This window comes from Salvia splendens, chromosome 19 (assembly GCF_004379255.2).
Source record: "Salvia splendens isolate huo1 chromosome 19, SspV2, whole genome shotgun sequence".
Taxonomy (NCBI): domain Eukaryota; kingdom Viridiplantae; phylum Streptophyta; class Magnoliopsida; order Lamiales; family Lamiaceae; genus Salvia; species Salvia splendens.
Window position 1 is genome coordinate 25,221,450 of NC_056050.1, and position 25,809 is coordinate 25,247,258.

General features: G+C 36.8%; 3 protein-coding genes across 4 annotated transcripts; all 3 read left to right on the forward strand.

Moving 5' to 3' along the window:
- Positions 1-3,687: 3,687 nt before the first annotated feature.
- Positions 3,688-10,259, forward strand: LOC121780302 (ATP-dependent DNA helicase homolog RECG, chloroplastic-like). 2 transcript variants are annotated; one of them, XM_042177859.1, is made up of 18 exons: positions 3,688-3,784; positions 4,131-4,224; positions 4,673-4,755; positions 4,835-4,934; positions 5,286-5,885; positions 5,961-6,073; positions 6,201-6,432; positions 6,519-6,682; positions 7,044-7,125; positions 7,279-7,368; positions 7,646-7,879; positions 8,115-8,186; positions 8,268-8,420; positions 8,497-8,640; positions 8,780-8,938; positions 9,110-9,193; positions 9,289-9,861; positions 9,939-10,259. In XM_042177859.1, exons 2-18 carry the CDS (start codon positions 4,186-4,188, stop codon positions 10,029-10,031), a joined length of 3,015 nt encoding a protein of 1,004 aa, XP_042033793.1. In that variant the 5' UTR covers positions 3,688-3,784; positions 4,131-4,185; the 3' UTR covers positions 10,032-10,259. The 2 variants fall into 2 exon arrangements, with proteins under 2 accessions (XP_042033793.1, XP_042033794.1); XM_042177860.1 differs by lacking the exon at positions 3,688-3,784 and adding an exon at positions 3,795-3,884.
- A 3,099-nt stretch (positions 10,260-13,358) lies between these two features.
- On the forward strand, positions 13,359-15,661 carry LOC121778829 (homeobox-leucine zipper protein HOX3-like). The gene is made up of 4 exons (XM_042176232.1): positions 13,359-13,539; positions 14,102-14,283; positions 14,374-14,453; positions 15,279-15,661. The coding sequence occupies exons 1-4, from the start codon at positions 13,461-13,463 to the stop codon at positions 15,499-15,501; spliced, it is 564 nt and encodes a 187-aa protein (XP_042032166.1). The 5' UTR covers positions 13,359-13,460; the 3' UTR covers positions 15,502-15,661.
- A 6,795-nt stretch (positions 15,662-22,456) lies between these two features.
- LOC121779402 (probable aquaporin NIP-type) lies at positions 22,457-23,995 on the forward strand. The gene is made up of 5 exons (XM_042176737.1): positions 22,457-22,647; positions 22,728-22,949; positions 23,292-23,489; positions 23,565-23,626; positions 23,707-23,995. The coding sequence occupies exons 1-5, from the start codon at positions 22,519-22,521 to the stop codon at positions 23,921-23,923; spliced, it is 828 nt and encodes a 275-aa protein (XP_042032671.1). The 5' UTR covers positions 22,457-22,518; the 3' UTR covers positions 23,924-23,995.
- The last annotated feature ends 1,814 nt before the right edge of the window (positions 23,996-25,809 follow it).

Sequence of the window (25,809 nt, forward strand, 5' to 3'; positions counted from 1 at the left end):
ATGCGGCCACTCCCGTTCAAACGGGGGGAGTAGGGCGGGGTCGGAGCGCGCCCAAGAAGAAGGGGAAGAGGGTGGTCGGCGAGTCGGCGAGTTGTCGCAGCCGCTGGTGACGACAGCCAGCCACGGAGGAAGTGGACGGACGCGGAGAACGTCGTGTTGTCCAAGGCGTGGGTGAGTGTTTGCGATGACCCCCTCGCCTCGAACAATCGAAGGATCCTCAACTTGTGGGCTAAAATAGATAAACAATCACACAAAATACGGAATTAAATTTACGACATATATACGGGAAAATTCAATAATAATATTAAAATTTTTAAAAGTACATTAATTAAAAAAAGTCAAATACAAAAAATTACATTACTTAAAAAAACTCCAAATCCATGCACGAGCCCCCTCGCCTCCGCTGCCGCCTCACTCCTCGCCGTCGTCACCGTTGTCGCCGCTATCCGGGACCCCCAAATCTGCGGCATCTGAGCCTGCGTCGGAGCCCCCCACCTGTGCTGCGCCGGGATTCAAACCCTCTCGCATACTCACGAGCACAGTGTGAAAAAAACTCTTCTCCTCGGGGCATTCTTCCATTGATCTATGATCTTGATCATCTGAGCCTGCGCTTGTTGACGCGCCAAGAAGACGAGGTCGGCTGTCGAGCTGCCAACAGGGGAGATGCCGACTGGACCTCCTAGGACCTCTGGGCGAGTGTGGCGAGTAAACGCGGGAGGGGACGGTGTCTCCTGAGCATATTCGGGGAGGTCGTGGGAACCGCCGCTGCTACCGCCGGCGTAATCACCTGAATAGTTCAGGCGCTGCTTCTTCGGCCAGCCCCCATCGACACCTGCCCGAAACTTCTCGGAATCTATTAGCACCTCGTAGCAGTTCCAGTAGGTGAAGTCCTTGTAAAGCCCTGGCACGGGGAACTCTTTCTCCGTCTCCCTCCTGCAGTCTTCGTCAGTTTGGCCGTTGGACTTCATTCGGAGGGCGTTGGTGTACAACCCCAAAAATCGGGAGACCCCAGACCGGATTCGGTCCCACGCCTTCCGGCACTCCTCCCCGCTGCGTATCCTCCCCTCCGGGCAAAATGCCTTGTAGGCTGCTGCTATTTTAGCCCACAAGTTGAGGATCCTCTGATTGTTCGAGGCGAGGGGGTCATCGCAAACACTCACCCACGCCTTGGACAACGCGAAGTTCTCCGCGTCCGCCCACTTCCTCCGTGGCTGGCTGTCGTCACCAGCTGGCTGCGATGACTCGCCGACCATCCTCTTCCCCTTCTTCTTCTTGGGCGCGCCCCGACCCCGCCATACTCCCCCCGTTTGAACGGGAGTGCCCGCATCCCCGAGATCTAGTCCCAACTCCTCTAAGGAGAAGGTCTCAAAGCTAGTGAACTGCGTCGCCGTAGGGGTCGATGTGTGCGAAGAAGCAGTAACAAAATCAAGTGTGGGGCGATAGACGTTGTTCCCCCCGGCGTCCCCTGCATCCCCGGTTACCCCGACGCCATCTGCATCCCCGGTTACCCCGACGCCATCTGCATCCCGGGTGCCCACCCCAGCATCATCGGCATCCCGGGTTGCATCCCCGGTACCCCCTGCCCGCCCAGAACCGCCGGCCCGCCCTGCATCGCCGGAACCCCCGGCATCCCCTGTCATCCCGGCATACCACCCCCCGATGCCATCCCGAGCATCATCTGCTGCCAATGATACATGTTGTTGTAGTACCCGGGCATCTGACCCCATCCACCTCCCACGGGGACCGTGGGAGTTTGAGACCCGCTCGTCCCTGGAGTAGGCTCGTTGTTGAGATCCATTTCTCGTTGTTGCTCTTGTACAGAAATTAAGATAGAGGGAGTACTCGTTAAAACAAGTGGTGCGAATGAAAATGAAGTTCAAATCGCGTATATATAGAGTTTCGAAAAAAAAACAAAATTGCGCTCGTCGGTCGCTCGCCGATCGGGAGGCTGCAATAGGGGTGAGCGAATCGGCGAGCGTCAGGGAATCGGCGTGCGCTCGCCGGCTGCAATAGTTCGGCAAGCAGACCGGCGAGCGCCAAAAATCGACGAGCCGGTGCGCTCGCTTCTATTGCGGATGCTCTAAGGACAGAAACTAAGGAAAATAGTGAATAAGTTTTCATAATTAAAAATACGATAATTTTAGTAAGTGATAAATTATGATTTTATTAATATTTTGCATACGAGCAATGACATGCTATATACCTTATGTGATAGTAAGTTATTACTATACAATATAGCTTAACGCTATACGATAACGACCGACATATGATATTATATAATTAAAATTTGATATTACACGATAAAATAAAATATTATAAAATTAAAATAATTAATTTAAATAATAAAATTAAGGTATAAATTAAAGTATATTAAAATTAAATCTAAATAATAAAGTTAAAATAATTATTTTTTTATAAAATTTAAGTATGCAGTAATATATTTTTATCATACTGTAAAAAATAATTAATAATAGTATTAATCATATTTTTACTAATAAAATTAAAATATAATATTTTTTAATTAATAAAAATAATTAAAATTAAAGTGTAATATATTATTTTAATTAATAAAAATAATCAAAATAATTATTATTTTTCTTAACGGATAACCTAACCCGACCCAACCCATTCTAAAATTTTCGGGTTCTTATTGGGTCGACCCTATAAGGACCCAAATCGTAAACGTGCGTGTTCGTGTCGAGTTAACTTCGTGAGGATTTGTGTCGGATTATCGTGCCGGATAAAAGATTGCCAGCCCTAAAATCACGAATGACGAAATTGGAAAATATAGTCATGCTCTTTTTGCATAAAAATATTATTTCAATGGCTCTTTAGCTATCATTTAAAATAGTAGGGACTAGTTTTCAATTTTGGAAGACATATATATTTAATAAATTTATTTATAGTGTTTGCTTGCTAGGGATAATTACATGTTTCATACAAAATGTTTAACCTTTGTTTTAATTTAATATAAAAAGTATTAAGTTTGCATATTTCATACAAAAAGTTACATTAGTGTTTTAAATTAATACATTCCGTTAAATATTTTAAACACTGTTAATTAGTTTATAATTTGTCCAACTTATCATCATAATAAAAGAATAATTAGAGATTTAATACAATTAATCACTCTAAAAAAATAACATTCAATATCAATTCTTCCAGCAATTGATCGTGGTTTAAAAAAATGTCTCTCAATATACTCTATTTTTATTGTATTCTTTATAGAACACAATATAAAATAAGTCCATATTTCATCTTTACAAAATGACTAATTTGAGCTTCAAATAGTCAATAAGTCAATATTTAATTTTTTTCAAAAAAGATTCAATATCTTTTTTGTTGTATTCTCCATTGTTACATGAGAAAACCACGACAATAAAATGCAATTCGCTAATTTAATGGTGAAGAGTGGTGATTTTTTTTTAACTGTGTTTGAAATAATTAATGGAAAGTTTTAATTTTAAATTTTTTGGTACAAAATTGAAACATTAATGAAACGTTTTGTATGTATGACATAATTGGAAGTAACGGTGTTAGTAAGGACTTAACGGAATGTATTATTTTGTAACACTAAGTAAATTTTTTGTATGAAATATATAAACTTAATACTTTTTGTATTAAATTGAAACAAAGTTAAAATATTTTGTATGAAACCTTTAATTAGCCTGCTTGTTATCAATTGATTCAATTTGAACGGATTTCCCAATTTCTTTGCAATTACCGAAGCATTTATCCGCCAGCCATGGCTCTCATTTCTCAGTAGCCCTCCAGCTTCCCCAAAGTTAGTATCTTTCTTAAATTACGGCTGCGATGGCAATGGCGCTTGTGATTTTATTCTTTATTTTTTAATTTATTTTCACAATTTCAACTCCTGGTATTTTGTATGTGCCTCATTCTGCATGTCTTGCTTAATCCTTAGCTTTATTTGTTTATCTGAAGAAGTGTTGAATTCATTTTTCGCTTCACTTTTTTCCTCGCAATCAGTTGTCTCAGTAGATATGTTCACAATTAGCAGCTTCTATGCTTAGTTTGAGCTTAATTCAATAACAATTTGTTTTTAATTTGTGTTTAATTTATTCCATATAGGTTAAGTTTTGTCTATCTAAAGTGACTCAATGGATTTACAGGTTCAATGGCTGCATCATCTAGGCAGCTCTGTTTCAGTCTGTTGTCCTTTTATTTATGGCAGTGACACCATTGGCTTACAAATTGTGCAACATGGTATTTCCTACATTTTCCCCTTTGGTTTCAACTTCGAAAAAGCTGTGTTGTCGCTTGAATACCAACACAGCATCTTCCTGTCTATGAGTAGTCAACTTCTTGTGCCAAAAGAGTTCATTTCTCATGTTTTGTTGGAGTTGCTACGCTAACCAAATCTCTCATTGTTTTATATGCTCCTAATTATGATGTTGTTTAACTATGCAAAAATGTGTCACAATTTTCTTCTAGTGAAACCATATGCACGGAGCCTAATCTAGTATGCCCTTTTTTTTGTAGCCGGAGTAGGAAACTAACTGATTTGCCTTGAACAAACCTCAAATCGTTCCGCCTTGTATTAGCATTGAACGTTTATCATAATTCCAAGATTCAATTTGTTTGGCAACTTAGTTGGCCACTCATGCTTTTTGATAGGCTTTGGCAACTTATACAATTAAATTTTGTCTGATAGGGTCTCAGTGATAAATGCTTGCGGCATGCTGTGAATTTTGAAGCTGAGAGAGCAGGCAGGAGTATCTTTGGCAGATGTCTTAGGTTAGTGGCTTTAAACTACTGCAGTTCGTGTTGTGACTTGTGGTGGAATATCTTATGAAGATACTTCATTTCTATGCAGGTTTAACAATTTGCTTGCACCGAATAATTTAACTTCATGCTTTCGGTCAAAGCATAAGTTTCCTGAAAAGTTGTTGAAGAGTTTAGATGGATCTGAAAAGGTATGACGCTTGCAAAGGTTGCATACCTCATGACGGGAGTTCTGGGTTAACATACTTGAATGCAAAGTTGACTCAGTTACTTACCTTTCAATTGAACTAACACATCTTTGTTTTTTTTGCTTTATGCATGAATTACTCAAGTAACTGACTTACTCTCTTGAATCTCTTCCCAGTTCTAGATTCCCATTGTTTTCTTGTGTCAACAGTGAAAAAGTGATGACATTTTGTTTTTGAATATTTATCATTATTTCTTATTTTAGTAGTGTCAACTGCTGGTTGTGTAATTTATTTTGAAATTTTTACTCCTGTGTTGGAACTTTGATATGGTGGTACTACTTGTTTTTCTTTTAGGAATCAGTGTTCATTGGTTACAATGGTCTTGTTGGCTTAATTGGGAATAATATATCTAGAGAGAAGTTCAGAGAGACTTTAAAAGCTGGAAGTGCTGAATTTGATGTCACCTTGACATGCAAGAAGTTCCCTTCCATCTCTTTGGGTTGCTTCCCAACTGTGGAATTGTATGATGGGCCTGCATACGATACTCAAGCCACAGAATCACTGGTGCCTCAAGTTCATGAAGGATGCATTCCTAGTCATATTGATGCAAATTTGTTGGATCCAAATTTCATCTACCAAAACCTGGAAATGTTATATGCAGAGGTTTCAAATATAAATAGGAATCAAATCGTGGAAGATGACTTCAGCAAATCAACTGCAGACTCTCAGCCACTTGATCACGAGACACAGTTGACTGCAAATAAACTGCAAATCGTGGAAGTCACAGAACCCATAAATACTTTGCAGTTGACTGTGGATGAACCCTGCATCTCTGCTGGCTCTGAGACCCAGTTACCTGCTGTCTCTGTGGCAGAAATTCTTGATGAAAGCATCAGTTGCATTGGGCTTAGCAAACGCCAGTGCAGTCAGCTAGAAAATTGTGGTTTTTACACAGTGAGTTGTCCAGCGATCGTTACAGCTGAATAGTGTTTAAGATCACAGCCTGATACTTCTTTTATCTACCTGTAGTTGCGGAAACTGTTCCATCACTTTCCTAGGACATATGTTGATTTACAGAATGCTGAGGTGGACATTGACGATGGTCAGTACATGATTTTTGTTGGGAAAATAATATCTTCTAGGTAAGCTTTATATAGTTCTGCACGCATATGTATTTATGTCGATACTGAAATGGTTCCTTTGAAGTTCTCCAAAGCATAGTGTTGAACATCTGATTTAGATTCTAACAAAGCAACCTTTTTCATGCAGGGGTATCCGGGCTAGTAGTTCATTCTCATATCTGGAGGTTATTGTGGCTTCTGATGTTGCAGATATTGAGCCCAATGCTAATGGAACAGATGATGGAGTTCAAAGGAGCGCACGGACTATATATTTGCATTTGAAGAAATTTTTCCGTGGAGCTCGTTTTACATGCATGCCTTTCCTTAGAAGTATTCAGGGAAAGCACAAGGAGGGCGATCTTGTGTGCGTTAGTGGCAAGGTGGACTGGTTTATATGAGTAACATATGAGTTTCAAATTGCTTCTTGTGCATAAAAAGTTGTCCATAACATGTTGACTTTATGAAGGTCCGCACAATGCGAAGTAAGGATCACTTTGAAGTGAGGGAGTACAGTATCGATGTGGTTAACAACGAAGGAGATTCATGTGATATTGCCAAAGGGAGGCCTTATCCCATTTATCCTTCCAAAAAAGGTTTTAACCCTGATGTTTTTAGGGACATTATTTCAAGGTATGTCTTTTGCATCTTTATCTCATTTTAAACTATTTATGTTTCTTAGATACTCTTGGTTATGTATATTTCCAGAAACCAGTTGGTCAGCTGAAGTTGGTCCTCTATGATCTATTTATGCCCCATCTTCTGTTTTCCTTGCATATTATTTCTCATCCATTTCTCATTTAAACCCACCTATAGCATTAGATAATAAATAATTGGGACCTAGAAATACCTACCATTGTTTTTCACTTCTTAAGCATTTGCAGAGTCGGTATTTGCATGCATAATCTATTATCAATTATGTTTCCTTTTTTAATGCTATCTGGTTGAAGCTTGTATTCTTTCTCTAATGCAGTGAACATGTATAATTTTTCAGAGCTTTAAAGATGTTGCCGGCTTATCTTGATCCTCTTCCCAAGGACATTATTCAGGAATTTCAGCTACCAACACTCTCTGATGTATGTTGATTGGCTTTAAATTCCATTTTATATTTCTTTTCTTTGGAAACTACCTAGGACTAAGCTCGCAGATACTGCTTTACTTTGCAATCCTGCATCATCGGTTGTCCATTTTGAATTTATGCCATCTGCATCTATTGGTATATGATGCAGGCATATATTGGGATCCACCAGCCGACTAGCTTTAGAATGGCCGACTTAGCTCGTAGAAGGCTTATATTTGATGAGTTTTTCTATCTTCAGGTATTTGTAACATTTTTCTGTTAGCATTTACTCCATTGTCCTTCTTTAATGTTTTTTTATTATTATTTTTCGTTTTCCTGTGGACATCTGATTAATATCAAACCGAGATTCATATTGGATTAACAATATCAAGCCATGGCTACTGTCTAAGTTTATATACATATGAAATTATCCTTCACCTGGTGTTCCAGAGACCATGTTCCCTCCTGCTATCACTGAAAAATACAAATATATTTGTTGTTTCAATGATAGTACTTTCTGATTTTTTTTGTTCCAGTTGGGAAAGTTATTCCAAATGCTTGAGGGTCTTGGTACGAAGTTAGAGAAAGATGGGTTGCTTGAGAGGTACACGAAGCCAGAACTCAACACTAGACTTGTGGAAGAATGGGCCGGTCTTACGAAAAACTTTATGAAGGTTCTTCCATATACGCTTACGACCAGTCAGCTACAAGCAACTTCAGAAATCATATGGGATCTAAAACGACCAGTTCCCATGAATAGGCTGCTACAGGTTTGGTTTTGTCTTATTCATCTAAACTCATCTAAACTCTTCTTTCTATTTCTCTTGAAAAAATATTTTTCATTTTCTGAAGATACCATGTGCATCTCAAGGGGGGTTTAACCAAGATGACCTTTCTGACCTCTGAATTCCCTGTATAGAATTTGTAAAGGAGGCTTCGACCCTCATAAGCCTCTTCTGTTTTCTCATCCTTGTTTTTGCCTCATTCTTTTTGGAGCCTTCATAGGGTGATGTTGGATGTGGGAAGACTGTGGTAGCGTTTTTATCATGCATGGAGGTAATTGCCTCTGGATACCAGGTGAGTGATCATGACTTCTACTTTTAATTTTTTGTTTTACGTTGCGAAGTGCCTTGTATGATTGTATTAAATTATCTCCAGGCAGCATTTATGGTTCCAACAGAGCTACTGGCCGTCCAGCATTACGAACACCTCCTTGGCTTGCTTGAGAAAATTGAAGATTCCAATGGAAAGCCCTCAGTTGCTCTATTGACAGGATCAACCTCAACGAAGCAAGCAAGATTAATTCGACAGGTAATTGCGGACCATCCTCGTTTATTCACTGGCATTGCATAACATATCATTTCATATTTTGCAATGATTTTGTTAGGGTCTCCAAACTGGGGATATCTCCATGGTCATTGGGACTCATTCTTTAATAGCTGAAAAGGTGGAATTTTCGTCTTTGCGCATAGCTGTGGTAGACGAGCAACATCGCTTTGGTGTTGTTCAGAGAGGACTCTTCAACAGCAAGGTATCTCTTTGCTTCAAAACTTGCTGAAATAGTTTTGAATGCTTCTATAGAAATTCTTAGACCATTGATCATGTCAAATACTCATATTTTGTTCATGAATATGCAACTGCAATTCTGAAAAAAGTTCGTGTTTTTGCAGTTATATTTCAACAATTTAACCTCCCAACTGAAGTCAACTAGTTCGAGTGACACTGCAAAAAATGATGTCAACATGGCACCCCATGTTCTTGCGATGTCAGCCACACCGATACCAAGGTCGCTTGCTCTGGCATTGTATGGCGACATGTCCTTGACACAGGTATATGCTCTTCCATTTTAAATTATCAATTAGTTGCTGCAAAATTTCACAAGCCTCTAAAATCCCAAGCTATCTTTTTTTCAAAATCTGAACGTTTCGTCGGTGAATTGATCTTCTCATATCTTGTACTCTTGTAGTTTGACATTTATCTTTCCATGTTCTTAAATGAAGATCACAGATTTACCTCCCGGAAGAACGCCCATTGAGACGTATGTTATCGAAGGAAACGAAGTTGGATATGATAAGGCTTACCAGGTAAACATTGTAGCAGAAACACCTCAATTCCCTGCACTCTACTTCAAATGATGACTAATGAATGTGTTAAGAATTCTCTGCATTGATTATTGCAGATGATGATGGAGGAGCTAGGAGGAGGAGGGAAAGTGTATCTCGTGTATCCTGTAATCGATCAATCCGAACAACTGCCTCAACTCCGCGCAGCTTCAGCTGATTTCGAAGCTATCTCCAACAAGTTCTGCGGCTACAACTGCGGGCTGCTACACGGTAGAATGAAAAGCGACGAAAAGGACGAAGCACTGAGGCAGTTCAGATCCGGCGAGACGAAAATCCTACTCTCCACACAAGTCATTGAAGTGGGCGTCGATGTACCCGACGCATCCATGATGGTGGTGATGAATGCAGAGAGATTCGGAATAGCGCAGCTGCATCAGCTCCGAGGCAGAGTCGGACGCGGAGAGAGGAAGTCGAAATGCATCCTAATGCCGTCCACAAACTCCAGCCTCAAACGGTTGAAGGTTCTCGAGGAATCCTCCGACGGATTCTACCTCGCAAACATGGACCTTGTTCTCCGCGGGCCCGGCGACTTGCTCGGGAAGAAACAGTCGGGCCACCTTCCCGAGTTCCCCGTTACGAGGCTCGAGATCGACGGAAACATTCTTCAGGAAGCTCATCTTGCAGCATTGGTGAGTGACTGAGTGAATTTCTAACTAAATTCTTGAAAAATACTCAACAAAGCTACTATGTTTGTTGGTGGTTGCAGAAAGTTCTAGAGAGTTCTAATGATCTGAAGAAATTCCCAGACCTTAAAGCTGAGCTTAGCATCAGACAGCCGCTTTGTCTTCTTGGGGACTAAATCAATGGCAGCAAAGTGCATTGTAGGTACAAATTCAGAAGCAGAGGGTACAAATTATGTATGACGTCATATTCACCTAGTGCTGACGTATGAAACTGCTGTGAAAATCTAATGGTGTGAAAAAGGTGAATCTTAGTTAGTTATTAAGGTGTTTAAGGTTCTTTTTTTTTTGAAAGAGTGTTTAAGGTTATCTCTCAGTTTTTATATGCAAGTATGTTTAACACAAAATTTTAGTGATTAGAAATAGAATATAAATACAAGGGAGGGTTGAAGTGGGCCCAGTTGTTATCCACTGATGCTGCATTGTTGGGCCTACTGTGGGCTGCCGACTGCCATGTAAAGCAAGAGCAATTCGTGGGCCCCATTTCCCTAATTTTATGTGATTGGCCCACTATCTCATGTCAAACTAATCATTACATAATTGGTGCGCCTAAATATAAAATACCATCCTATTTTGTTGATAGTTTCACACATTTACCAAAAACTATAATCAATGCTTTCTTCTCATCTTCCAGGAATAGGAGTCATAAGAAAAATGAATCGAAAAAGTTGATAAAATCTGAGTTCCATTTCTATATACGACTTCCTTCATTTGCCAAAATTTAACACGTTTTGCTATTTTGAGTTATCCGCCGTTTAAAGAAATTTATTTACCTTTTTTTTCCACTTTTAATAAATGGAATTCATACTCAGTAACTCATTATACTCACATTCTACTATAAAATGAATACTAGTAATAAAAGTGGGCCTACATTAAATCAACTTTTTTATTCACTTTCTTTATAAAGTCAAATAATTTCTTAAAATCTATGCTGAGTCAGGATATATCTTTAATTGACGGACGAGGGAGTGGTATTATATGAGCTGGATTAATTAATGGAATGTGAGGTATATTTATTGTAGATAATCTAAGTAAGATTATGGGGTTAGGTTAATTTAACGATTATTGTTTCGTAGTTATTACAGCTATTAAAAAAAATGCACCGAGTAAGTCATTGCATTCGAAATACATTAAATTTTTTGTACCGCATGAGATTCGATACGATTCAATCAAATTTAAAATTTGTGGGCATTATATTGGTTAATTTATGTCACTATTCATGATATATATAGATGTTATTCATGTGCATGCAGATTGGATTTAATGATTTACTATATTTCTGAAATGCCGGCAAACATCGCAGCAAAAAAGGCGATTCCGTCGCCTTGGCGGCCCCTACACTCCGGCACGACATCATGTGAGGGGTTTCAATCAGGGTACGCATATTATTATGTTTAGTGACTCGAAAAGCACCTTCAAAAGCGGAAGTTGAGTCTTACAACAATAATCATCTGCATATAGTAAAGTTCATTTGTTGAGATTTCCTAAATATAAAATTGAGACGACACATATATGTGATATAATACTTAAAAAAAATTGAAACAACATACGTGGTATACTACTAAAAATAAAATTGAGATAAATACGTGATATGATAAATATGTGTGTGAATAATTCTATATGAACATATCCTTTTAAATTTAAGTGTAATTATTCTTTTAAAAAAGTACTACTAAAGTTCAAAGGGAAACGATATTTTTGTTGAGAAATAAACAAAATTACAACCACTTTTCGTGACCGATTGATATCTACAAAATGATATCAATTCATATTTACTTGGACTTTAGCTAGGAAAATAATTTTGCCGTGACAGCAGTAATTATATATTACAACCGTGGTAATTTCTTTTTGTAACTTAATTTCCACTTGAAAATTTAATCAAAAATTAGTTTGATCGAAATTAAGTTGATCAAAATACCACATTCATGAATTAAATAATGTGAGGTCAAGAAACTGAGATATGGTTGTTTGACTGGTTCCCAAGGCTGCCTTCAGAAAAACGAATGAAAATATTTATTTGTTTGACCAAAATTAAGAAGAAAGAAATCATTGGAATTCAAAGTCTTATAAGAAAATATTGTTTAGAGCTAGTTACATGCATTTTCAATATGAACATGAGTAACTTATATATGTGGCCTCTTATAAATTGGTCGTAGAGAAGTGTATTTTTTTACTTTTTAGAGGTCACAAGTTTATAGGTTCGAGCGTCAAACTAGCTGAATTTTCTTTCTTTTGAAATTGTCAACATGCCATTCAAAATTTGAATCAGTTTTTCTATAACGCACCATTCGAATATTTAATCTTTATATATTATACTCCCATGTGTGTTCCAGATAAAATGATTCATTTCTAAAATGAAACACTTTTTAAAATATATATTATTCTTTTTGTATTTAATAAAATTTCGTGTTATTTAATGAATGAGACATGTTTCTTGGGATGAATGGAGTATTATACAATATTATTTCATGCTGCTAGAAAATAATCATAGAACTTATCACAAATAAACACATAAATTGTTTATCAACTTCGATACAATATGTATTTACGTTCGTGAACGATGTCGCACTAGATATCTCACTATATAATTTTTTGTTATAATATACAATGAGAGAACAAATATATACTACTACAAGAAAAGCAGTGAACCCTAGTCAGAGTGATAATAAGAATTGAGTTTGAGCCTAAATATATATTGTTCGAAAGTTCAAATTGTCGTTGGACTGCTATGATAGTGGATTGATTTACTTCCTTTCAGGCTCCAAACTCTATTAATAACTGCGATGTCGTGTTAACACGACTTGAACAATATTGCTATGTTCGTGTTGTGTTTGTGTTCATGTCGAGCAAATTCTTAACCGACCGAGTGTGTATACGATTTTACCATGCTGATTCGATAACGAAGCTAGACATAAATTATAAAAACCTATTAATCAGTAGTCACCTAAACAAGTCAAAAATATATACCTAGATAATGATATTAAAAGTGTACACACCACCACTAACATATAAAATATCATCAATTATATCAACCTCAACACACACAAGAGGCAAAACTGAAGTTGGAGATTTGTATGGTGTCTTGCAAATCATTTCATCAGCTGACTAATGGACCGACAAATCGGGTTTAAACAAGGGGACCCTCATGCTATGTCACACCCAACTTTAATATCCAAATTGAAAATAAAAAAAGTTGCAATAATTATTAAATAGTGCCCCATGAGCTAATTGGGCAGGCAAATTAAAGCGATCAAATCAAGAAAACCGGTTTATGATCAAGTGTTGAATTGATCATATAGTATTTATGTAAATTAATCATTCCAATCTATTTCTCTTTCAACAACTCCCTTATTATAATTTTGACCCTTTGACACTTACTTACCTTTATGCATTTCCTGTCTCCATTCTCCTTTTATTTTTATGCTTTTGTCTGAATATATATCATTCAAGATCCCACAAATTCTTCTTGTCTCTCTCTACACAATATAAATTCACCCATTATTGTGTCTTCCTCCTCCAATATCTCCTAATTATTATTTGCAGATTTCATGGAGATTTTGCCTCCTAATTCTACTAGCTTGGAACTATCCATAGCCATGCCTGGCTTATCCTCTTTCCCATCTTCCGGTGAGTCTCTCTCTCTCGATTTCTTGAAGTTTTAAGACTTTGATTGTTCAGACGATGAATCGCAGCTCAATTAGTTAGATGCTTACCTCCCAATCAATGAATTAGGGTTTTTAGATATCATGTGTGTAAATCTTAAAAAAATACTTATATTTTTCATTGTAACTATGTTTTTGGATCCTATTGACATAAAATAGGGTTTCTTGAAACTAAACATTTACTACAAGTTTCCCCTTTTCCCTCTTGATGTTAATTTCTTCTTCTTCTTTTTTCTTTTTTGTTGGTGATAAAATTTTTTTTTCTAAGGAGGTGACACATATTTTAGTTGGTTTAATTTCTTGCATGGTGGAAGCCAATCACAAACGAGTGAAACCCTTCTATTATTCTCCTATTCTTATTCCACAAAATTATTAATATTCTCCTATACCATATCTATAAAATAATAAATTAGATGGCTTGATTCACTACTTTTCTTGAATAAATCAATAATATATAAATTTTGTCACGAGAATTTTTATATATATAAATAAATTGCCAAATTTAACAAGAAATACGATATATATAGAGGCAAAAGGTGAAATCAAATTACTAGACATAAATGAAGCACCATCAAGATCAGAAGAAGAATGTGTGGTAGACGAAGATGAAGTTGGAGGTGGCCCGGTTCGGAGGAAGAAACTCCGGCTTGCAAAAGACCAGTCTCGTCTCCTCGAACAAAGCTTCTTACAAAATCAAACCTTAAACCCTGTATGTCTATTAATCTTGTGTGTGTGTGTGTGTGTGTGTGTTTGTAGAGTTTAATTAAATTAATTAAGTATGTTTAATTTGACACTGCAGAAAGAGAAGGAGACTTTGGCAATGGAGTTGAGATTGAATCCAAGGCAAGTGGAGGTGTGGTTTCAGAATCGTAGAGCAAGGTATTCAATTATTTACTTTACTACATAATTTGGGAAAATGAAAATAATATTTGTGGAAATGTTAATAATTATGGGAATATAGCCAAGTAGGTCTAGTATTGTAACCTGAATCAGATTCTGCAGCACATGTTGTTGGGTCAAAATCATAGGGTGAAAGTGATTAATTTCTACATGAAGAAATCTCAATCACCAATAATTTAATTAGGACGTGTCAATAATGTTCAGATTGAGAAATGGAAATGAGTCGAGAATTAATCTAAAGTAAATTGTTTTTCTTTTTGGTAACTTTTAGAATGTGAGGACTGGAAATATGCTAGGGTTTTCAAAAGTAAAAAAAAAAATCGAAGTAAATTACACTTTCACATAGTTTTAATTGGCTGATAATTGAATGTAAAACGCATGCTCAAACTCATCTTATAACGATACAAAATTGAAAATGCAAAGCTATTAAAGTGGCTAAAATTTTGGCATAAAGAAAAAGTTCTTATGTTAATTAAGATAAGTTTGTCAACTGCATCTTAATGTTTTGCTTGTGACACTTCCATTTATATCTCTTAATTTTAGTTGAAATACCAAGAATGAAGACATTTCTTCAGCATGGATAGTGTAATTAGAAACACAGAATTAGCATTCTTAATTGAATAAAAAATGTCCTTATCCGTTTTTCTGTGTACACTTAAAGTTTTGCCAAAAATCGGAAATACATTGTTTGAAAAATCAATTCTATTTAACTTGACACGATAATTATATTTGTGAAGTGATAATCCTATATTTTTTTTATTTAGCTCATCTTAATTATCTTATATAATTAATTAATTGAAATAGGAGCAAGACAAAGCAAACAGAAATAGAGTGTGAATACCTAAAAAGATGGCTTGGAGCACTAACAGAGCAGAACAGGAAGCTGCAAAAGGAGGTGGAGGAGCTCCGTCTCATCAAGGCAGCGCCGCCTCCCGGCGGCCGTCAACCGCCGCTGCCTTCCGCCCTCACTATGTGTCCTCGCTGTGAGCGTGTCACAACCGCCACGCCTCCATTTAGTAATACATAATTAAGTAATTAGCTTTGATTTAATTTCTAATTAGTGAGGCACTAATTATCTTATGATAGCAAGAATTAATGGAAACATATATATGCTCAAGTAGTGTTGATATCATATTGTATAGAAGCTACTATCTTTTTTCCCGCTTTAATTATGTCCCATAATTGTATTAATTACTTACATGGTGCACCTTAACTCATGTTCTAATCAAACTTATTTGTATATAATTACTTCATCTTTTCTTAAATATTATAACTGTAGTAAAGTTCCCATATTATTTTCTGATACTTTTATGGGATTTTGCTATAGGCGAATCGCGGGAAAACTATAAAGGTTGGATTTGTTTCACAATTAATATCTCATATTGAAATTTATTAATTAGTGAGATTATATATGATAGGTATTTGAAAAATCATACTTGGACGTCAGCCTTGATGAGTTAAACAATGTCTCTATTCATATAAGAGCATGATATTGTTTTGTTGAAAACATCAATACTAGTATATGACATGTAGGTGACCATTTTTTTTCCCACTATGGTATAGTTAAGAACAAAACCAAACTTTATAGTTTTTCAACTAATTTTTAAAATAACAGGCTAGGCCAAAATTTGACTAAACTTAATAGTTTTTCCAACTATTAATATTCCATTTTGCTATTGTTACTATAACTGTATCAACTTCTTGATTAAGAACTGGAACTGATACACGAAAAAAATGCTCTGAGCAAATTCAGATAATACTACAATTTAATCACAATAAGAATTGATACAATCATATACATACAAACTCTTGAAATTTAAATGGTGCTATAGCTTGATTTCAAATAATAAAACATCCCCAAAATTAATTTTGCCGTGATACAAGTGCATGTTAATTTGGAATAAAATTATCATTCGTAACGGCTCAAGACAAGTCTAAATGGATCATTGATAGCTTTTGGGCTTATAAGTCCAAATAAGCCCAAATTCAATAAAGTAATTCAAAAAAACAATCAATCCAACATGTTAAATTTTCAAAATTCTGGATTTACTTTCTTAGTAATATGAAGCATAATTAGGTGCATTTGGAGTTTGGACGATTACTATTTGTTTCACTTTAAAGAGGATTAATTAATAATGGTTCTTCATCTATCTACGTGGGACCCTCAATCTATTGATTGGAGGAAAAACTGCGCTTCATCGTCTCGACAAACACTTTAGAGCATCTCCAGTAAGACTGGACGTCAAATAGCCCTCACATAGCCTTCACACTGCCACATCATCAGCACTACAATTCTCCTGCCACATCAGCTTGCCACATCAACTGGACATCAAATAGCCCTCACATAGCCTTTACACTACATATCCAATTATATATCACTAATAACAATTATATAATTTAATTTACAATCGTATCAACATACGAAATTTAATTTACGAGACAAATACATTTAAATTGAATAATACTATTAAAATTTCAAAAAGTACAATAATTTAAAAAAAATACATTTAAAAAAATTACATTTAAAAAAATTACATAAATTTACATAAAAACTAACGCCTTGCAATCCTCCGCGCCCACAACTCTTCAACTAAATCCTTTTGGAGTCGAATATGAGCCTCCGTCTGACGCATGTCGGCATGTGCTTGGAGGAGGGCTTCTTCATCGTGAGGTACCCCACCTCGTACGCTGATGTGCAGCTTCATGATCACGATCAACCACTTGTCGACGGTGGATAACTGGTCGTGGGCGAGGTGCCTCCGGCTGCATATAACTCTGCATCCATCGATCAACCTCACGGCTGACAAACTCATAATTTAGGATGGTGTTGTGGGTAATGAGATGGTGATTTTGATGATTTAAGGTGTTTAATTTAGGTTTTTATCCACACATACACTAATTAGTGTTTTGACGAGTTTGTCGAGTGTTTGGAGCTAAAACAGGTGAAAATGACTTGAAAACGAGCTTGAAGGAAGAATCGCCCACTATATTATTCAAGTCATCCGCGCTTCAATGCGCGACTTTCGTATAATAGCCATAACTCTCTCATCCGGACTCCGATGGGGGCGTGCAAGATACTCACGCGAAGCCCTTTCGAAGACGAAGATCATGCTTTTGGAGGATTTCAGAGGAAACGCCCGACCGGGCGATTTTTATGGGGAAAACGCCCGACCGGGCGTTTTAGTCGCGAACTCCAGAAAATTTGCCCGACCGGGCATTTTGGCGACTTAAAATCGCCCGACCGGGCGATGTGTTCTGCGAGGCTTTACGTCTGTATTTCCGCCCCGGGTATAAAAGAGACCGAGGGTTTTCGTCTCCCACATCTCAGAGCCCCAATCCTCCTCCCTCTACACATTCTTCCACTCCATCTCTCACACATAACTCATCCATCTTCCATTGGAGCGGAGCTCTGCAGATCCAGGCAAGAAACGATTGAAGATTGAAGATTCAACCTTGGGTTCTATCGATTTCTTTCATATCTAGTGCTATTATTCTTGTTTTTACTACTTGTCTATGAGTAGTTAAACATCATTTGTAGATTTGTTTGGTGAAAATTATTATGAATATGTTTTGATTGATTGAATTGAACCTTTTCCTAGCTCTTGTGATTATTTTGCTTGTTCTTGTGCTTTTATTGTTCTTTTGTCTGGCCAACTTTAGAACTATGTTCGTTAACTAGATTAATCGAGAGATAGCTAGTTTTACGTGGTAAAAGGAACGAGTACAACACATAGGTTTATCTGCACTCGAGAGAGGGGACCCTTTGTGAGGGCTTGAGTCTTAGGAACCATAAGGAGTTAGAATCTAATCTATTGGAAGGAGACTTTGATAGTTAGAGTCTAATCTACTGGATAAGTGCACTCGAGAGAGGGCTTATCTTAGAATCACGACTTTCCTAATAATCATGGAGACACTTATAGGTAAAGGTTTTGTGAGATCAATCATCACTAGGTCGTAGTAGTCGTATCCTAAAACTCTACATTCTTTAGCCTGCTTTGTCTATTTTATTTTATTTTTATATTTGTTCATATTTATGTCTAGTTTATAAAAACAAAAACAAAATTCTCCGTGTCTCTAAATAGTATATGACGCTTAGTATATGATAGCCAGTTGCAATCTTATTCCCTGTGTTCGATATCCGGTACTGACCTTTAGCTATACTAGATCTACCCTGTATGCTTGCAGGTATTTTTAGTGCTAATAAATAGTGCATCAAGTTTTTGGCGCCGTTGCCGGGGAATATTATTGCTTTAAGCTGATATTGTAGAACGGTTGATAATACTAATTTAGAGTTTAATATCTTGTATAGTTTTATTGTGATTTTTTTTTCTCTTTATCTGTTTTTACAAGGGTTGCTATTTGAGGAGAGCACGGAGCACAATAATGGATTACCCTCCGCTCCTGTACAAAAGGCATCCTAAAGGAAATCCCGAGAATGGGGGTTAACTTTTGAGCTTCAAAGAACGTCAAGCTAAAGACGTTAACCAAGCGCTTGTTGGGAGGCAACCCAACATCGGTATCATTTTTATCTTTTTTGATTTAGTTTAATGTGTTTTCTTAGTTTACTCATGTCCATACCGACTTTACAAACTTATTCTTAATTTAATTTTGAATAAGTTTGGGGGGATGAAGTGGTGGACCATGAGTTTAGTTGTTTTTGCTTGTTTTTGTTAATTTTTTTTAATAATCCCGGGGTGAATCTTGTCATGAGCATAACAAAGAAAATTTAGAAATACTCATGTTTAGGAACATCAGACCGAGTTGCCTACGATTAAATGTTTGTGTTGATTGAGTTGACTTGATGCATTGATTTGAAGGTTTAGTGAAAATGTGCATAAATAATGAATTGCTTGTTTGCCTTGAATCTTGCATAAACCTTGTGAGACTTGAGCCATAGATTTCTTTCTTGTGTGATTTATCTGTATTCATGTATTTGTTTCTAGAATTTGCTCATAGTCTGCTTAAGTCTGCAAAGTGTTTAAATGATAAAAGAGGACGTTAGGCCATCCTTCTTAGCTACTTTATATATCCAAATTATTGACCTTACTCAAAATATTTTTCCTAGCTAACCATTTTGAGCCTTTAAAGCCTTTTTCTTTGAAAGCTAAATAAAGGGGAATATTCATACACTCTTGAAGAAAGTTAGTTCATATCTAGTGAAAAGAGTCGGAGAGATAAGGTAGAAAGAAAAGTAGTGTGCTTACTTGTGAAAAGTGCATAGACATCTGTGGTTTGAATAAGATAATTGGCCGTGCACAAGAAAAAAAAAAGAGAGGATGTGCAAAAGAAAAAAAAAGGGAAAATAAAAAAAAAATCAAAGGAATTTGGGAAGTGAGAAGAAATTTAGACTAAGTCTAGAATTTACTGAGATATGAATTGTTGGTGGGGTGCTAAGTTTGATGTAGTAGAAATTGATCACTTTTGCTATGTTTGGGTTTAGTCACTTTTTAGCCATATTTCCTCACCTTACCAAAAAGCCTACATTATAACCTTAAATAAAGACCTTTCGGATTTTTGATTTTAATCACATAAAGTAGAGGAGAGATTAGACTTCGAGCAAACCTATGGTAAACTTTGCATGTTGCATGATCTGAGAGCATATACTTTTTCCAATATACACTTTGTGAGTGAGTGATAAACACACTTCTAAACACTTGTGAGCGCATGTACTTCAAGGTGATCAACGAGCTAGTAATGAAAATGCACTAATAAGCTTTGCTTGATTTGATTTGTATTCTTGTCAAACTCTTTATTTCTTGTTACAATTTTTGAGGCAACTATGAAGTCTAGTTCTTAGCATCCGTGTTTCTTTATTAGTTTTTCTCTTGTTTTGTTTGAGGACAAACAAATATGCAAGTTTGGGGGAGTTGACAAACTCATAATTTAGGATGGTGTTGTGGGTAATGAGATGGTGATTTTGATGATTTAAGGTGTTTAATTTAGGTTTTTATCCACACATACACTAATTAGTGTTTTGACGAGTTTGTCGAGTGTTTGGAGCTAAAACAGGTGAAAATGACTTGAAAACGAGCTTGAAGGAAGAATCGCCCACTATATTATTCAAGTCATCCGCGCTTCAATGCGCGACTTTCGTATAATAGCCATAACTCTCTCATCCGGACTCCGATGGGGGCGTGCAAGATACTCACGCGAAGCCCTTTCGAAGACGAAGATCATGCTTTTGGAGGATTTCAGAGGAAACGCCCGACCGGGCGATTTTTATGGGGAAAACGCCCGACCGGGCGTTTTAGTCGCGAACTCCAGAAAATTTGCCCGACCGGGCATTTTGGCGACTTAAAATCGCCCGACCGGGCGATGTGTTCTGCGAGGCTTTACGTCTGTATTTCCGCCCCGGGTATAAAAGAGACCGAGGGTTTTCGTCTCCCACATCTCAGAGCCCCAATCCTCCTCCCTCTACACATTCTTCCACTCCATCTCTCACACATAACTCATCCATCTTCCATTGGAGCGGAGCTCTGCAGATCCAGGCAAGAAACGATTGAAGATTGAAGATTCAACCTTGGGTTCTATCGATTTCTTTCATATCTAGTGCTATTATTCTTGTTTTTACTACTTGTCTATGAGTAGTTAAACATCATTTGTAGATTTGTTTGGTGAAAATTATTATGAATATGTTTTGATTGATTGAATTGAACCTTTTCCTAGCTCTTGTGATTATTTTGCTTGTTCTTGTGCTTTTATTGTTCTTTTGTCTGGCCAACTTTAGAACTATGTTCGTTAACTAGATTAATCGAGAGATAGCTAGTTTTACGTGGTAAAAGGAACGAGTACAACACATAGGTTTATCTGCACTCGAGAGAGGGGACCCTTTGTGAGGGCTTGAGTCTTAGGAACCATAAGGAGTTAGAATCTAATCTATTGGAAGGAGACTTTGATAGTTAGAGTCTAATCTACTGGATAAGTGCACTCGAGAGAGGGCTTATCTTAGAATCACGACTTTCCTAATAATCATGGAGACACTTATAGGTAAAGGTTTTGTGAGATCAATCATCACTAGGTCGTAGTAGTCGTATCCTAAAACTCTACATTCTTTAGCCTGCTTTGTCTATTTTATTTTATTTTTATATTTGTTCATATTTATGTCTAGTTTATAAAAACAAAAACAAAATTCTCCGTGTCTCTAAATAGTATATGACGCTTAGTATATGATAGCCAGTTGCAATCTTATTCCCTGTGTTCGATATCCGGTACTGACCTTTAGCTATACTAGATCTACCCTGTATGCTTGCAGGTATTTTTAGTGCTAATAAATAGTGCATCAAGTTTTTGTCGTATAGGCATCTAGCTCTTCGTTCAGCATACGCTCGTACTCATCCGCATCCCCACCACTACCACCGGCATTACTCATTTCTTAAATTGATCTTGTACAGAAAGTAAGGTAGAGAGAGAGTACTCGTTAAAACAAGTGGTGCGAATGAAAATGACGTTCAAAGCGCGTATATATAGTGTTTTCAAAAGAAAAAAAAAATAAAAAATAAAATCTGACGCCGGTTTGACGCCGATCCGGGACCCACAATGGCGCCGTGAGGATCGGCGTCGGAACCTGCGTCATCGCGCGAATCGGCATGGCCACGCCGATTTTGACGCCGATTTCGCCGACGCCGGTTCCAATGGTTCGGCGTCAGAACCGGCGTCGGCGAAAAATCGGCGTCGCGATTTTGACGCCGGCATTGGAGATGCTCTTAGTTTATCACTGGTTTATATGTATGGAAAAATTGGGTATTAAAACATAATCCAAAAGTGATATTTTATCACATTACATTCAAGCACTACTAAATGTTGGAATATTAACCACAAAACAAATTAGCAAAACACTATCGTCCTTAGCCATTCCTCAAATCAGCATTACCATCCATGCATCTCCGATTTGTTCGATTACACTACATTATTAATTTATATCCCAACTAAAAGCTCTTCTCAAATTCTTTCTTTTTTCTTAAGCTTTTCCAATAAACCTAACCCAAATTTTCAAATAAAAAATAAAAAAAAGGAAATTTTGAGATTAAAAAAAAAGAAGTAGAAAATGGCTGCGCACGACAGTCTTGAAGAGGGCGGCGTTCGATCAGCAGAAGAACAATACAGAAAAAGTCTAAACGATGAGGAAAGCACCGGCTTCTGGTCCTCAGCTGTTGTTGTTGCTTTGATTCAAAAAGTATGATTTTATTTAAACTATTTATATTAACTCAATTAAATGAGAAATAACTTTACTAATTTAATGTGGGAATTAATTAGGTGATTGCGGAAGCGGTTGGGACATATTTCTTGATATTTGTAGGGTGTGGTTCGGTTGTTTTGAATAAAATGTATGGTACGATAACGTTTCCAGGAGTATGTTTGGCATTTGGGGTGACTGTTATGGTCATGATCTATTCGGTTGGCCATATCTCCGGGGCTCATTTCAACCCGGCCGTCACCATCACGATGGCCCTTTTTCGGCAGTTCCCCATCAAACAAGTACGTATTTCGAATAATCTTATTGAATTGCATTAGGGGTGCATAGTTAAACCTGAGTTGTTTTGATTTAATTTAATTGTTATTAATATATTTTTCTTTTTTAATGGATTATGAATATAACATTTTCAAGATATATATGTGTGAAGCACAAGCTATGAATATCTCAAAAATTAGTAGTAAAGTTTGATAGTGTCATTTTCGTTAGTATTGCCCAAAAATTTTGAGTCTGTTTGGATTTCCTTCTTGATACAACAACATTGTTATCCTATCGTATTATCATACTAGGATTCATTAGGGCAATTCTAGAAAGTTGTCTATTTTTTTTAATAAATGATTTGGTAGGTACCATTGTACATGCTAGCACAATTGTTGGGGGCACTTCTTGCAAGTGGGACATTGTACCTATTGCTAGATGTGACTGATCTAACTTCCTTTGATACTGCACCGACGGGTTCCGCCATGCAATCCCTTGCAATGGAGTTTATTGCATCATTTCTCTTGATGTTTGTTATTTCTGGTGTTGCAACCGATAACAGAGCTGTAAGAATCTAACCCCGGAAATTTAAACCATGTAATTAACTAACAATTTCATCCAATTTTTATGCCCTTTTTCAGATCGGAGAAATGGCAGGAATTGCCATTGGAATGACTCTACTAATCGGAGTTCTTATTGCTGGGTACGTAATAATAGTTTAATAACGCAATAACTAATTAGGATAATTATTCTAAATATTTTAATTAATTATTGTTGGTATAGGCCGATCTCAGGGGGTTCAATGAATCCTGCAAGAACAATTGGACCAGCTTTGATCTTACACAAATATACAGATCTCTGGGTATATATAATTGGCCCAATTTTGGGAACAGTATTGGGCGGATTTGTGTACAATTTGATCAGATTCACGGACAAACCACTTAAAGAAGTTGCTAAAGTACCTGCAAATTTTGTCAAGAGTGCTTCTAGGGTTTGGTAGGCCGATGTCAAGTTTCATCCAGTGTGATCATCTTCGTTCTTAACCAATGATTTATGAGTGTTAGAGATTAGATGCAGCCATATTATTCAAGTTGGAAAGACCATCTTCTTACTAAAACTATATATTATATTTATAGGAATGTGCTGTATTATTTGATATGTAATAAAAGATTGTTATATTGTCAAATTACTTCGTACCGTTTGAAGGATATCAACTTGTAGCTAAATTAATTATATGTTCGACACTCGAACTTAAGATCACATGGTTTCTGAAAAAAAAAACATACTCCCTCCGTCCGCCAATAGGAGTCTCATTTATGGGCGGCACGGGTTTTAAGAAATGTTAAGAAAAGTGGGTGGAAAAAAGTTAATGGAATAAGGGTCTCAGTTGTATATATTAGTTTTAAATAAAATGTGAGTAGAATGAGTTAGTGGAAGGTGGGACCCTATTACCATTTATAGTAAAAGTGAACTGGGACTCCTATTAGTGGACGGACTAAAATGGAAAAACATGACTCCTATTCGCGGACGGAGGGAATACTCCTTAAAATAAAATAAGACTCCTTAAAATTGTACTCCCTCTGTCCCATTAAAAATAAAACGATTTCCTTTTTGGATTGTCCCATTAAAAATGAAACATTTCTTAAAATAGAAACATTTATATCTCTACTTTTTCATCTCTATTACTTTCCTTCCTCTTCATTAACTCACATAATAACACTACATAAAAACTCGTGTCGATTACGAAATGTTGCATATTTAATGGGGCGGGGGGAGTATATCGACAAAAAAATGTGTTGATTCCACATGGGATAGTAAATAATTGTTGTCTATTTCTTAAGCCAATATGTGTAGCCAGGGAAAAGAGATTGAATTATTAGGACTACCATCAATTTGATAATTGTAAAAAATGAAGACTGGCTAGAGATGCAATAGATCCATAAAATTCAAGAAATTTTGGTCAATGCACCAGAACCAAATGATCATCCTCCATCGGCTTGCGTAATCCTTCACAAATTTCCACCATTTCTGTCGTCTTAAGTGCATCTACACATGCATTATACCTAAAACTATCAGTATTAGTTGAGCTTTGAAGTCTACCTAAGACCAAAACCTTAGGACATTGCATTATAAAGACTTAAGTTATAAACATAAAATTTAACTAAGCCTTTAACTAACTGCATTAATCTTGCGCAAACCACAAACCATTATAACCACAACAAAATATGAGGATGTAAATTTGTAGATTGGTTTCTTTACTTAATAATTTAGTCCTAGTTAAGTAAGAGGAAAGCTAGCTTATACTAAAGAGTTGCAGGTCTCGTCCATATCAGATTGTGCCAGGGATACGTTGACAAGCATCAATGTTTTTGTCTGTAACGAATGTGTGAATTGCTGGAAGATAAATCACTAATAACTCATCTGAGGGCAAAAAGCGATGTGTTTATGCTCTGAATTTCTTTCAACCGACCACTAGAAGAACCAGCCATCACTTGTTCATATCTAGCAAGATCAACAAAACTTAGCTGCACAAGGTTCAAAATATTAAGAAATTCGGAATAGTGATAAGCTTTGAGCTTAAGAATTCTAGGAAGAAGTAAAGTTGGTAAAAAAGTAGAAACGTGGACTTGTCTTAGCCTACAACCACCTCACTCTTGTAGTCTTATTTATAACTATAATGTGACACTTGACACTTCGACTAATATATTATCTTCAACACTAAGATTTTCGCTATAACTCAAAAGTTCTAGGATGTGTGAAATTATGTCTGTAACATCCCTAACTCGAGAGTTGTGATCAATGTCGAACCAATCTTAAAGACCGAACTAGAGACCAAATCTCATCCACCCATTATTCACATCTAATGATTATTAATTAAATTGAGAA

Bases quoted from the DNA above. Each gene is read 5' to 3' on its own strand.
- LOC121779402 (XM_042176737.1), top strand. From the start codon at position 22,519: ATGGCTGCGCACGACAGTCTTGAAGAGGGCGGCGTTCGATCAGCAGAA. The intron at 22,950-23,291 runs GTACGTATTTCG...ATGATTTGGTAG, and splicing joins GGCAGTTCCCCATCAAACAA to GTACCATTGTACATGCTAGC. The intron at 23,627-23,706 runs GTACGTAATAAT...TTGTTGGTATAG, and splicing joins ATCGGAGTTCTTATTGCTGG to GCCGATCTCAGGGGGTTCAA.
- LOC121778829 (XM_042176232.1), top strand. From the start codon at position 13,461: ATGGAGATTTTGCCTCCTAATTCTACTAGCTTGGAACTATCCATAGCC. The intron at 14,284-14,373 runs GTATGTCTATTA...TTGACACTGCAG, and splicing joins AAAATCAAACCTTAAACCCT to AAAGAGAAGGAGACTTTGGC. The intron at 14,454-15,278 runs GTATTCAATTAT...TAATTGAAATAG, and splicing joins TTTCAGAATCGTAGAGCAAG to GAGCAAGACAAAGCAAACAG.
- LOC121780302 (XM_042177859.1), top strand. From the start codon at position 4,186: ATGGCAGTGACACCATTGGCTTACAAATTGTGCAACATG. The intron at 6,683-7,043 runs GTATGTCTTTTG...ATAATTTTTCAG, and splicing joins TTTAGGGACATTATTTCAAG to AGCTTTAAAGATGTTGCCGG. The intron at 8,939-9,109 runs GTATATGCTCTT...TCTTAAATGAAG, and splicing joins GCGACATGTCCTTGACACAG to ATCACAGATTTACCTCCCGG.